Genomic DNA, 13,830 nt, shown 5'->3' on the forward strand with positions numbered 1-13,830 from the left:
TTATCTTCGATGCGTTTTTAAGCAATACAGCATTAATCCTTATCCAATTAAAACCTTAAATACATTGTGCATTTAATATACATCAATATTGCGCTTTACAGCATGTAACAGCGTGTTAACTTCTAAATCGATCGTCATGAAATTTTACATACACTTGTCAAGGTTACAGAAAAGTTTACAGGGTACATCAGGTTAACATCTGACCCACAACTCAAACACGAGCGAAACCGCGGTCTGATACTGTGTGATAAAAATTTTATCATAATCAAAATGATAACGATATCATTGTTACGCACGTGTTGGATTGAAGAACAAGTATGTATTGTTTATTTAGTTTTATTTATAACATATATTTTATAACGAAGGTAATTGAGGATACGGTTATCAGATTCATAACGTAGATGAGACATCTTTACTCTTAAAATCGTTCATTATATATTTCTTTAATAATTCATTTGTTTTCTAATGATGATCGTCAAATCAAATCAAATCAAATCAAATCAAAAATCTTTATTCAATATAGAAGTGTTTACACTTGCTTATTGATTGTCAAAAATCTACCACCGGTTCGGAATTTAGCACCTCGGACCTGAGAAGAACCGGCGAAAGAAACTCAGCGGGATATTTTTTTTTTTTCCATTTTGCATGTACAATAATAATTATATTTTAGTTATTTGAAATGACGTTAATCCAGTCGCCACCGATCCATACTCAATTCCAACCATAACAGGAGAAAAGCCAAATAAACAACATTTGACAGCAAATTGACGCGATATCATTGGTCGAGAGCTTGATTAATCTGTGATATTCGCTATGGATTTGCGAAAAAATGCGTTTTAAACGTCGACGAATCTGTTATCGAAACTTTGGAAGTAAAATTAAAGTGGAAATAAGTGGTTCAGTGTAATAGTGTTGTATTATAAATAAAGATATATTAATCATAAACTCTTAGTAGTGCACAATATAGCCGAGTTATTAGCAAATCGCACGAAATACGTAAATCTAAGGTTTGTTTTTTTCTTTTCATACTTCGATTGGAATAGGCTGAATATATATATATATATATAACGGAGGTAATTGAGGATACTGGTTATCAGATTCATAAGAAAACGGATGAGAAATCAAATAATATCTTTACTCTTAAATTAATTTGTTTTCTAATGAAGGCCGTCTACCTATGAGAGTCGCCATTAATCAACTTGACACATGCGTAAATAAGGCAGCGTTGCAGAACTATCGTTAGTTTGGCTATCGATAGTTGACCTCGAAAACTATTCAGGATATCGATAGTATCGTTTTGATCGATACTATCGTTAGTATCGCAAGCTCTCTGTAAGCAATACTATTGGCAGCAGCGATACCATTGATACTATCGATAGTATCGATAATTTTGGATTATCGATAGTTTAGGTTAAAAGTATTGGTTTTTGCAATACTATAGATAGACTATCGATACTATCGTCAACACCTTAACTAGGTTTAGTATCGATAGTCTATCGATAGTGGACTATCGATATTCAACATTAAAATAAATCAATAGTGTCAACATATGCACTGGCTGTGCCCGCGAATTCGTGCGCGTTTAAAAAGTTATTGTTCAGTTCGCAGATTTTAATATAACTTATTAAATCTGTATTAGGCAGCTTTGTGATATTAAGTCGTTGGCGGGAGGCAGCCGACGTGATGGCAGAGTGGTGGCATGCGCGAGGGCTGCGTGCGATAGTAGACAGTATTTGGACATTGCAGTGCGACTTTATTGATATTTTATACAAAATTCTAAAATACAAGTAGCCTTAGTCACTTCTTATTGCATCAGCTTATCTGCCATTGAAAGTCCCGTCAAAATCGGGCCAGCCGTTCCAGAGATTAGTCGGAACAAACAGAGAGACAGACAAAAATTGTAAAAAAAATGTTGTGCATATGCATTTAGTAAAAAGGGGTTATTTCAATATTACAAACAGACACTCCAATTTTATTATATGTATATATTAACAGTTATATGTTTGTTTTGTATGTGTTTCATGATTATCATTTATTATTCTTGTTTAAACAAGCCATTTTCCAACTCGAGGTTCTGAGTATGTGTATAATATACTCGGATTAATATCACGTTCGGGAGTAACTTTTTTGTTGTTCAACCGAGTGGTTCGTTTTGCGGGTGTGATCAGTTACCTCCAAAGTGGTCCCACCACAATTTGCTACAGGATATAATTAAGTTTTTATTCGAAGCGAAAAATCAGGCTCCAAATTTTTGGACTTTGTACATTAGTTGAAAAAAAAAAAATATATATATAAGAGTTATGCTCTCGGCGATCAGGCATCTTAGGTTCTCCGTCTCTTTCTTTTATATTACATTTACATTTTTACATTAACAGCCTGTAAATTTCCCACTGCTGGGCTAAGGCCTCCTCTCCCTTTGCGGAGAAGGTTTGGAGCATATTTCACTACGCTGCTCCAATGCGGATTGGTGGATGAAATTAGACACATGCAGCTTTCCTCACGATGTTTACCTTCACCGCCGAGCACGAGATGAATTATAAACACAAATTAAGCACATGAAAATTCAGTGGTGCCTGCCTGGGGTTGGACCCGAAATCATCGGTTAAGATGCACGCGTTCTAACCACTGGGCTATCTCGACAATTGCATGATTTACAATTTTAGTCTAAATAATACTTATGTTATCATAAGAATACTATATTATGTAATATTTTTACCGAAAAAATGCGAAAACCCGATACATCTGACCAAACCGAAATATAACCATAAATATTTTTTTTTTAGCAGACTTACAGACAATTTTTTATATGACTGTAAAATTACCGCATATTTTTTGTGACTATTTTGACTGGATTTGTACTCATTGTCTAAAAATATTTTTTGAAGTTTAACATATATTAAAAAATTCGAATCATCGTTGAAACATCAAACTGAGATTTACATTATTTCATAAAATGTCGTAACCGGACTTAAGTGTTAAGCTATTTTGATCCGTGTAGCCTTCAAAAGTTATAATTATAACAGACAATATCGCGTACTTGACGTTTCACGATTTTGTTCTGCGATCAAGTTTGTTTTTTACACTTAGTCATTTTAAATTACTCTGATGACATGACCTTCGATATCTTCCACGTAAAAGATTATCGAAATAACGCTGAATCATGATTACACTGGTCAAATAATATTGCCAATTATATAATTTAGAATTTACATAATAATACCCTTACATTACGGTTGATTTCAAACAGGTGCCCAGAAAGGCAAACTGCTCAAAATATATGATCTATACTCAATTCCAACCATAAGAGGAGAAAAGCCAAATAAACAACATTTGAGAGCAAATTGACGCGACATCATTGGTCGAGAGCTCGATTAATCTGTGATATTCACGATGGATTTGCATAAAAATGGCGTTTTGAACGTCGACGAAACTGTTATCGGAATTTTGGAAGTAAAATTAGAGTAGATATAAGTAGTTAACTGTAACAGTATTGTATTATAAACAAAGATATATTAATCATAAACTCTAAATAGTGCACAATATAGCCGAGCTATTAGCAAATAGCATGAAATACGTACATAAATCTAAGGTTTGTTTTTTTTCTTTTTCTACTTCATTTGGAATAGGTACTTTAACTGTTAGAGAACAAACCTGTGGCACCTGTCAGTGGTGGATATAGGCCCGGTGTGGCGTTGAATTTGCATAACTGGGCTCTGAATTTATTAACATATACGTATATATTTCGTAAAAAGCTGTATATTTACGCGTAGGTACGCGAAAATCAATTTAAACAAGCAGATTGACCACACGGAACATTAAAATAAAGCATCAAAATCGAATACAAAAATAATTTCCGTTAATAGGTACGTCGATATTTAAAGCGTTTTGATGTATGTATTAACAAAAAGACGCGTCATTTCGCTCTACCTTTACTTATGATTTTGAATCAGTGTATGTAGCGCCTGCAGTAGAGTCTTGCGCCTGAACACTCCGCGGTCATGTCCAATATGAAAGAAAACAGAGAAAAAAAAATCGTTATAGTCACACGTAACAAAACAAATTTGAATTTCGAATTTTTAAACGATACAGCCCATGTGACGATATAGCTTATACATTTCATTGAATCAATAAATGGGCTATCTAACACAAAAATAAAAAAAAATTGGCGTGATTTTTCTGTGGGTGCGCTTCGAGAGTGAGACCGACTGTTCACAATCTTACGACAGTTTACAACCTGCGAGATTCTTTGCGTAACATTTTACTCATTAGTAAAATGCCTTATTTATTAACGTTTTTTTAATGGACCAAGTTAAAAATAACTGTTGTATCTTGCTGAAGTTTATTGACATTAATGAGTTACGTTAATCGAAGGTGTCCATTGGAGGGGCCATCTTGGAAAAAATATATTCAAGTGTCATTGTATACCTTACAAATAAAGGTACACGGGTTACACGTTTAGATTGGATTAAGCACATGAATTAGAGCTAAAGATTACACGTTCAAACCCGAGCAAATACAAAATATATTCCTTGTGTTGGAATTTGTATTCCTCATTCATTTGGTGATGGGTGTGAATCCGTGGTATATTTGCAAGTCTATTGAAAATGGCTTGAAGCTTCGGACCAGAGTGTTAATGTTAGGATTGAACCTGTGATTTTTACATAGCCATTCAACCCTTAAATAATTCTCCTATTGACGTTCCAATTTTTTTTCCACAGATTAAAAATCTTCAAATATGAAGTCGTGTATACTGCCATGGATGTTCCTATCAGTTATATGCTCAGCTTCAGCGTACCACATTCTATGTCTTCACCACATACCATCCATGAGTCACCACAATCTCGGAAAAGGAATCGTGAGAGCTTTGCTGAAAGCTGGTCATGAGGTAACGCATTTGGAATAAAATTATATTGAATATTGCCACTTAAAAAAACAGTTTAATTTATTAGTGAAACTTCTTTAATTAAATTTAAATCAGATTATTGTGTTCCAATCTGAGCTGAGTGAGCCAATGTAACTTCTGGCATTAGGGTCTCAAGATTGGCGGTGCTTTGGCGTTGTAAGGAATGGTTAATATTTCTTATAGCGCCTATGGAGATCACTTAACATCAGGTGGACTTTTCACAGGTACCACGGTATATTTAAAAAAAATTAAGCTAGACAACATGTTTCAGATAACTTGGGTGACCCCTTATCCGAATAAAACCTTGGAAAACTCAAACTTAACAGTTATAGACGTTAGTGACGTCATCGAGGCTACTGGTCGTGAGTATTCTGTCGTAAGAATATCACTTAACTTGATTTTTATATACGTGTTGGTAGCGCTTCGTGCAAGCCCATCTGGGTCGGTTCCACCCACACCTCAGATATTCAACAATAGCAGTACTCAGTGTTGTTGTGTTTCGGTTTGAAGGGTGAGCGAGCCAACGTAACTACAGGCACAAGGGACATAACAACTTAGTTCCCGAGGTTGGTGGCGCATTGGCAATGTAAGGAATGGTTAATATTTCTTACAGCTTCAATGTTTATGGGCGGTGGTGACCAACTTATAATAAAAAAGAACATATAATCTTTATATTTATTTGCTATGAAGATTATGTATAGACTCTACTAATCGTACATTATTTTCGCAAGGAAATCTTGCAATGTTCTAAAAGCAAACTGTACTTATCTTGAGATAGTATAAAACAAAGTCTCTTCGCTGTCTGTACGCTTGGATCTTTTAAACAACGCAACGGATTTTCGTGCGGTTTTCATCACTAAACAGATTGATTCAAGAGGAAGGTTTATATGTATAATACATGCATATTATAGTAGAGAGAACTGTCATCAAGAGCTGTCAAAGAAACACTCGCCGTGTTTCTTTGACAGCCGGAAAAACACAATAATTTATCTTTTATGTTTGCTCATCAATATAAAAGCTGTATATAGACCGGAGGGTCATAAGTTGTACCCGTGTGAAGCCGGAACTGGTAGCTAGGGCTAAAAAAATTTAATAAAGGTAGTCGGATAAAGATTTTTGATGGTTTCCAGCGTTAGACGTGAAGCTCAGTCGTGTAACGAGCATGTCGATGATAAAAGACATCACTAGGAACATATCCCAAGCGGCCCTACACGTCAAGGAGTTGAGGGAGGCGCTGGTGAAGAACCAGTACGACGCGGTTGTCTCGGAGTGGTTCATGTCGGACGTAGAGGCTGGGTAAGGGATATATGGCATATGATTTAGTTACAACATTAGACGATAGACCGACCGCGACTTCGCTCACAATTGAGGCCCTCTCAAGGCTATAAATATAACTAAGTTTAAGTATATATAAAATTTGGCTCATAAGTGTTGCAATACTAAAAATCACGTCAATATTTATAATAAATACATATGTTAAGCTTTAATATCTTTGGATTTAAGTTCTCTGGTAGCAAAATGTCTATCTGTCATATCGTCTGTTTCAATAAAAAAAAAAATTGCTAATCAACCTTTTTTTACAAGTACACCTTGGAACATCTTCTAATCCAATATTCACTTATCTCCAAATTAGTTATGCAGCAATACAGCAAGTTCCTTGGATATTGATCAGCACGATAGTGATGCATCCTCACTTGGAGTACCTGGTGGATACAGTCCGCTCAGTCCCAACCAACCCAATGATAATGTTCGACTTCCCCATCCCCATGGGGTTGAAACATCGGTTGATGAATAGCGTGGTCTATTTATTTACAATTTTGGATAATTGGTATGTACCAGTATATTACATCGCCCCGAAAATCTATCGGGAGCAAAATAAATTATTTGAATTCTCATCTAAGTAAGATATTAACTTCATGCCCCTATTAAACTTTTGATGTTGAGAAATTCAAGTTTCACCAAATAATAGTTTAATATAAGTATATAATTATAATGATAGTTTAATATAAGTTTCGAGTGTTCTTTGCAAATGAATACATGCACAATGTGTCCGTCTGTATTTCAATCCATCCAGGCGCTATCCGAGATCATGACTCCCAAAATCGTATGCGTCAAATTGCACTTGAACCTTCCGAAATACGTCAAATTAAGATTTTTTTTAACAAGGGATTTATAAATTTTTCACCAGGTGATATTCCACCATCAAGTGACTTGTTCTCTGTCATTCTTGCAGGTGGGACAGTTCATTCAACGCAGCTCTCTATAAATCCTCCTTCGAGCCCTTAGCGAAGGCCCGAGGCGTGACTCTGCCACCTTACTCAGAAGCATTGTTCAATATCTCCATACTATTTGTTAATTCTCATCCCTCCTTCTCACCCCCACAGAGCCTACCACCCAATGTAATTGAAATTGGTGGCTACCATATTGATGAAGATACTCCCGCGTTACCAAAGGTATTTCCAATATGGTCTATCTAACTTTTATTTATCTTCAACTCCCTGCTTTGGTAGTCATGGTCCGATTGCCAAACCATGTGAACCTTGATTGAAGTTTGTGGGTTCAAACCCACCAAAGAAAGCACCACTGATTTCCATATAGTTTATTTCGGGAAACATCGTGGGGAAACCTGTATGTGTTGAATCAAAATTTTCCAAATTTGTCCATAAAACGTACGTTAGCTAAGAACTGGTGCGGTCTTCTCAAAACGATAAAAGGCATTTGCTAGAGAGTGGGATATTTACATTACTTTAGATACATTTCTAACGAAATTTCAGAAACTATAACAGCTATAAAATTGAAATTTGGCAGGTTCCATAAACGCTATAAGTAAGTAGACATCCACTAAGAACTGATTTTACGAAATTGATGTATGTGTGTGTAAGTTAAGATACATAAACGAAATTGTTGGCCCTAGTGAATTTGTTCTACAATTGTACCTCCAGCACCAGCACTAATATCTGATTGACGTTAAGTATATTTATTGTTTCGATAATTATCACAGGATCTTCAGACAATCTTAGACGGTTCATCTCAAGGCGCTATCTTCTTCAGCATGGGCTCATTACTGAAATCTTCTTCCTTGCCCGAGGAAGCGAAGCAAGGTCTCATCAAGATGCTCGGTGAACTCCCTTACACCGTGATCTGGAAGTACGAAGAGGAAATAAAAAATCTTCCGAAGAACATTCATATTAGGAAATGGATGCCACAGACTAGCATATTGGGTAACTCTTTATTTAATAGCTAGGTGGACCGGCAGTTGGCCACCTAATGTTAAGTGGTCACCAACGCCCAAAGACATTGGCGCTGTTAGAAATAATTACCATCCCTTACTTCACCAATGCGCCACCAACCTTGTGAACTAAAATGTTATGTCCCTCGTGCCTGTATACTGGCTCACTCGCCCTTCAAACTGGAACACAAGAATACTAAGTATTGCTGCTTGGCGACAGAAATAACTAGACGCCAGACGGGCTTGCACAACGCCCTACTACTAATTTCTATGGTAAATGTCCTTATAAGGAAGGCTGTCAGGCAAATCAAATACATCGACAATCCCATTGGTGGCGATTAATTCTATGTAATATTATAAACATAACAGTGAGTTAATTTGTTAAGGGTAACTACCCTTTCGTATTTAAAACATTGAACCGATCATCATAACATTTAGGTATATATGTTTTCAGGGGTACAGACAGTGTCGGATTCAAACTTAACGCCGTCCATCCACTGTAAAATTTTCCGTCCCATTTTGCGTAAAATGGTAAACGTTTTGATACAAAATTTTTATATGAATAAAATGACTCATTTATGGCAGAAAATTAAGTATATTTTCTTTAATGATTCATATTTTGTAAAGCATTATCAAAAATACCCCTGAAAAGTTTGCTTTGGGCACTAGTCCCGAATGCCAATAGTGTAAACCCAACGCTGGGTACAGAAAAGGATATAGGATTACTTCCCACCTGCCCCTCTCATGCGGGTGAAGTCGTAGACGGAAAATAGTTGCATTGACAATGTCCATGAGGAGGTACCATAAGAAGCCAGTTTGTCTGACTGCTCTGTTAAATTCATAACTAAGGCTATTCATAAAATTATTTTTCTAGCACACCCAAACACGAAAGTGTTTATATCACACGCTGGTCTCCTGAGCACTCTTGAAGCTCTGCACTATGGAGTGCCCATGCTGGCTATCCCAGTCAACGGAGACCAACCACGCAACGCGAACAGCGCTGTAAGAAACGGGAGAGCCATTAAAGTGGAGTTAGGTCCAGATATGGTGCCCGAGGTTAAAGCTGGTCTTATGGAATTGTTCAAAAACGCCAGGTGGGTTTGTATTAACGTTTCTTGTCGCACTACACTAGGTGAATGAGATTGAAATAAGTGGGCATCAGACATCACTCTGAATAAGGACATTTCTGACTATTACTATATCGAATGTCAATATCGTACACTTTTGGAATGATTCACAAACTCATTCAATTGCCAGTTTTGTTTGGACGTATCAGTCTCATAGTGTGGATACGACACGTGACCTTTCCGGTCGCGTTATGATCTATACTAATATTGTAAATGCGTAATTAACTCTGTCTATCTGTAATGTTTTAACGGCCAAGCTAGTTAACCGAATTTGAAGATATTTGGTAGCAATGTTGATACCTAAGGACCAACCTTTAAAACGAGAGCAAAACGGCAGGCGACAACTAGTTATTATGATAATTTTTATACTCAGTGATAAAAGAAATTAATTTTAGTGGACGATTTGTAATCATGAGTGTATAAAAAATATATGTATTCATTATTCCAGCTATTACACCAGAATGCAGCATCTGTCGAAGCTGTTCCGCATACGACCCGTCTCGCCTTCAAAGCTGATATCTCACTACGTTGAGCTCGCAATTGAAACTAAAGGTATATTATCTGATTTTGTTCTTATACCTAACTAATATTATAATAGCTTTTTGTTTTGAGTTTTGGTTTGGTTTGAGTTGGTTTTTGTTCGACGCGCTAATTTAAAGACTGACTGATCCGACTTAAAAAAAATCCGTGTTTGATAGCATCTTTATCGAGGAAGAATCTATCATGACGCAACGACCTATATTTATTTTTACATTAGCAGCCTGTAAATTTCCCACTGCTGGGCTAAGGCCTCCTCTTACTTTGAGGAGAAGATTTCTATAATATATCATTTCTACCGCCAAACAGCAGTACTCAGTATTGTTGTGTTCCGGTTTGAAGGATGAGTGAACCAGTGTAACTACAGGCACAAGGGACATAACATCTTAGTTCCCAAGGTTGGTGGCGCATTGGTGATGTAAGGAATGATTAATATTTCTTACAGTGCCATTGTCTATGGGCGGTGGTAACCACTTACCATCAGGTGGCCCATTTACACGTCCGCCAACCGGTAACATAAAAAAAAAAAATTGGACCATATTTCACCACGCTGCTCCAATGCGGGTTGGTGGAATACAGATGTGGCAGAAATTCGTTGAAATTAGACACATGCAGGTTTCCTCACGATGTTTTCCTTCACCGCCGAGCACGAGATGAATTTTGAACACAAATTAAGCACATGAAAATTCAGTGGTGCCTGCCTGGGTTTGAACCCGAAATCATCGGTTAAGATGCACGCGTTCTAACCACTGGGCTATCTCCGCTCTCAGGAGCAGAGTATCATTGACAAATATTACAAAAACGGTGGAAAATTTTTCCTTTAAAAGCTTTGCGCTGCGTAAACGGTTAGTTTCGCAAAAAACCATCCATGACAGGATCTGTAATATAGCCGAACGAAGTCCTTCTTCCGACAAGCAACGACGAACCAATCACGTGCAGTCTGTGCCCCCCGCTCCTTCATTCCTCCAAAGAGACCTAAAGATGTACTACTGTATCTCAAGGTTGTGTTCCGATAAGCTGCTCAAACTCATACTCAAATTCCTTTATTCAATATAGAAGCATTACACTTACTTACTGATAGTCAAATTAAACACTATTACCTACCGGTTCGGAAAAGGAAACACCCTGACCTGAGAAGAACCGGCGAAAGAAACTCAGCGGGTTTTTGTTTTTTTTTTCAATCTAATTAATTACATATATTGAATATGAATAGAAATAGCCAGGAGGCGATCGTTTCATTCCCAAGGTGTGCTATCAAACATAAACTCACTAATTGTACAGTAACCTTTTGCACACAAGCGTTCCTTAACATTTTTTTTTAATTTGGCAACAGAGGCATTTTGAACGCTTTCTGGGATCCTGTTGTAAAACCGTATACATTGCCCCACAAAAGAGTTACTGTCTCTATGCAGTCGAGTAACAGGACTATACCCGGCTTAAGTTTTCCTTTTTTTTTCCAGGTGCTTACCACATCCGTTCGCCAGCGCTAGGATATCAGTGGTACCAGCTCTTGATGTTGGATCAGCTACTCGTTTTATTCATAGTTTTGTATATCTTATATTCGATACTAAAACTCTTGTTCGAATTCGCGAAATATTTTTACAATGCGTTTAAGAGGAATGTCAAACAAAAAACGAATTAGAATTTATTTAAATTAATTTGAATGAATTTTTAAAAGAATATATAATTTTTAAACGAAACGAGTTATTTATTTTTGGTCCTGAACGTTTTGCTTCGAGGTCACTCAAATTTTATAATGAGGTATTCAGAAGTATATATTATAAGGATATTGGAATATCTATTTATATATCTATCTCGTTTCTTGATATCATTTTATATTGCTAGTATGGACATACGACTGCCTTGTTTTTCTAATAGGTTAATATAAGGACTCAGGTCTTAAGGTTCTGGGTTCAAACCCCAGATGAGCCAAGGATGTTCGGAAGAAAAACTCGCAATCACAGTCTGGTAGTTGGAAATGTGTACTAGTGTTGCATATCGATCGTCCACTATCGATAGATAGGGATTGTCTATCGATAGTTAAGGTGTAAGCGTTAGTATCGATAGTATCGATAGCTCCCCATGAGCAACACTATTGATACTATCGATAGTATCGCTGTTACCAATAGTATTGCTTACCTGAATAAGGCCTATCTTAATGCCTTTCCCTTTTTTGCCGCTATGGCCCAGTGGTTAGAACGCGGACATCTTAACCAATGATTACGTAATTTTAAGTGCGAGTCAGACTCGCGCACGACCTTTGGCTAGGTAAACAACAGCAGGTACAAATATTAATTATATTTAGCGACAACGGAAATAAATAATTTGTAAAAATTTCAACTGTCTAGGTTCTACTAACGCGGTTCTTGAGATACAGATACAGACAGCCTGGTGACAGACAGACGGACAGACGGACGGACACACAGCGAAGTCTTAGTAATAGTGTCCCGTTTTCACTCTTTGGGTACGGAACCCTAAAATGAAAAAAGGTATTATATACCTTAGTTATGATTCAAACTGTCTAGTTGGTCTAGTCCTGGACTCAAACCTCAGGTCTGTCCGATAAATATTTATTGAGTTTTATATGAACAATTCTCAGTATCAGCTCGGAGTATGAAAGATGGGTGTACACTCCCGTGCCTTGGAGTTCACGTAAAGCCATCGTGTATTACAGTATGTCCTGTGTTGTAGGCTGGATACAATATTGGAGGCCCACACAGGTGGCCCAACCGTTGGGGCGTCACGGTACGTCACGTACATACAAGCAATTCCGTGGCGCCCTTCGACGGGATTTCGGAACTCAGCTGCTGATACCGACAACCTACTTCATTCGGGGGAACCGCGTAAATGCGTTTTCCAGCGAATATTAAAATATATATACAGGGTTATTGGTAATTCGACGTATTCCCATATCACTTCAACAACAACAAAAATGCAACTTCATAAATTTATTTAAAAAAAGTATCAAATAAAATGTATTTTTTTCTTCTTATTTATAAAAACGAATAAATACTGGTTATTTAACAACAATTATCTGTCCAAATTTAAAAATGCGAGACGGAAAAATATATTATTTCATAATTCTTTTGATCTTTTTCGACAAAAATGCCTTAAAAACAAAAAAAATCGTTATGAAACTTGTCCTACTTTTACACGTCCTGACAGGAGGTCATATATATATCATAGCGTCAGATATAATTAAATACTTTGATTGGAATCACTTGATGGCTAGTGAGGTCAAGAACGTCAGCTGGCAAGAGGGATATGGCGGATGGTGTCGCGGCCTATGGAATAATGTTAAAATCAATGTACCATAATTCAGCTATCGATTTGTTGTATTATTTAGTGAATATGCACGACGAAGACAGTGACTCCGAACCAAACAATCTTGCCGGCTCCCCGCTATATATATGCGCGAGAAAGGCTGACGTGCCGAAATCAGTCAAGACGACGACATTATCATTATTCAAAGAATACCTTTGCCTGAAAAAGTGTAGTCACAAATAAAAAAAAAAAATGTGCAATATATTTATTTTCTCGCAAACTCGATTAACTATTTACATCTAGGTAATGAATTGCAAGCAAGACAGTTATATATAGCAGTTTTAAGAGAGAGCGAGAGAGTAAATGAGTTGACACAGTACCGGTCCGATGCTTACAGAAGTTTAATCTCTTGAATAAATAGCAACATACACAATACGTTGTTTCAAAGAAAAACAAATCGAAATGTACTATAAACTTTTGAAATAGAGATCAATTTAAAATATCTACAAAATTACATATTACGATAATGAAAACATTAAACAAGGTAATTTGCTTTATAAAACACTCCAGATAGAGTTAAAAATAGAATGCATATTCCGCATACATCACCAGTGACAATATTCCACGTTCAATTAATAAACAGATATTACGTATACTAAAATGACACTTAAATATATGTTAATTGAGCGTCATTTTCGCGTGCAATAATTAACACTCCGTTGTCGACTTGTTTGATTGACAGAGCTTGTTCGTTTAAGCGCCTCAGTAAT

General features: G+C 36.7%; 1 protein-coding gene across 2 annotated transcripts in view; it reads left to right on the top strand.

The window, feature by feature from the left end:
- LOC113396857 (UDP-glucosyltransferase 2-like) overlaps positions 1-11,490 on the top strand; it is a 191,513-nt gene extending 180,023 nt beyond the window's left edge. The window contains exons 1-10 of one of the 2 annotated variants that reach the window (XM_026634921.2): positions 292-315; positions 4,719-4,885; positions 5,175-5,265; positions 6,034-6,199; positions 6,537-6,731; positions 7,137-7,356; positions 7,905-8,124; positions 9,007-9,226; positions 9,708-9,811; positions 11,257-11,490. In XM_026634921.2, coding sequence (XP_026490706.2) covers positions 4,736-4,885; positions 5,175-5,265; positions 6,034-6,199; positions 6,537-6,731; positions 7,137-7,356; positions 7,905-8,124; positions 9,007-9,226; positions 9,708-9,811; positions 11,257-11,438 — 1,548 coding nt within the window. In that variant the 5' untranslated portion in view covers positions 292-315; positions 4,719-4,735 and the 3' untranslated portion in view covers positions 11,439-11,490. Of the gene's footprint in view, positions 1-291; positions 316-4,718; positions 4,886-5,174; positions 5,266-6,033; positions 6,200-6,536; positions 6,732-7,136; positions 7,357-7,904; positions 8,125-9,006; positions 9,227-9,707; positions 9,812-11,256 lie in introns of those variants that run through there. The other variant, XM_064219694.1, reaches the window with a different exon arrangement.
- The last annotated feature ends 2,340 nt before the right edge of the window (positions 11,491-13,830 follow it).

The sequence above is a fragment of the Vanessa tameamea genome, chromosome 29 (assembly GCF_037043105.1).
Source record: "Vanessa tameamea isolate UH-Manoa-2023 chromosome 29, ilVanTame1 primary haplotype, whole genome shotgun sequence".
Classification (NCBI taxonomy): Eukaryota; Metazoa; Arthropoda; class Insecta; order Lepidoptera; family Nymphalidae; genus Vanessa; species Vanessa tameamea.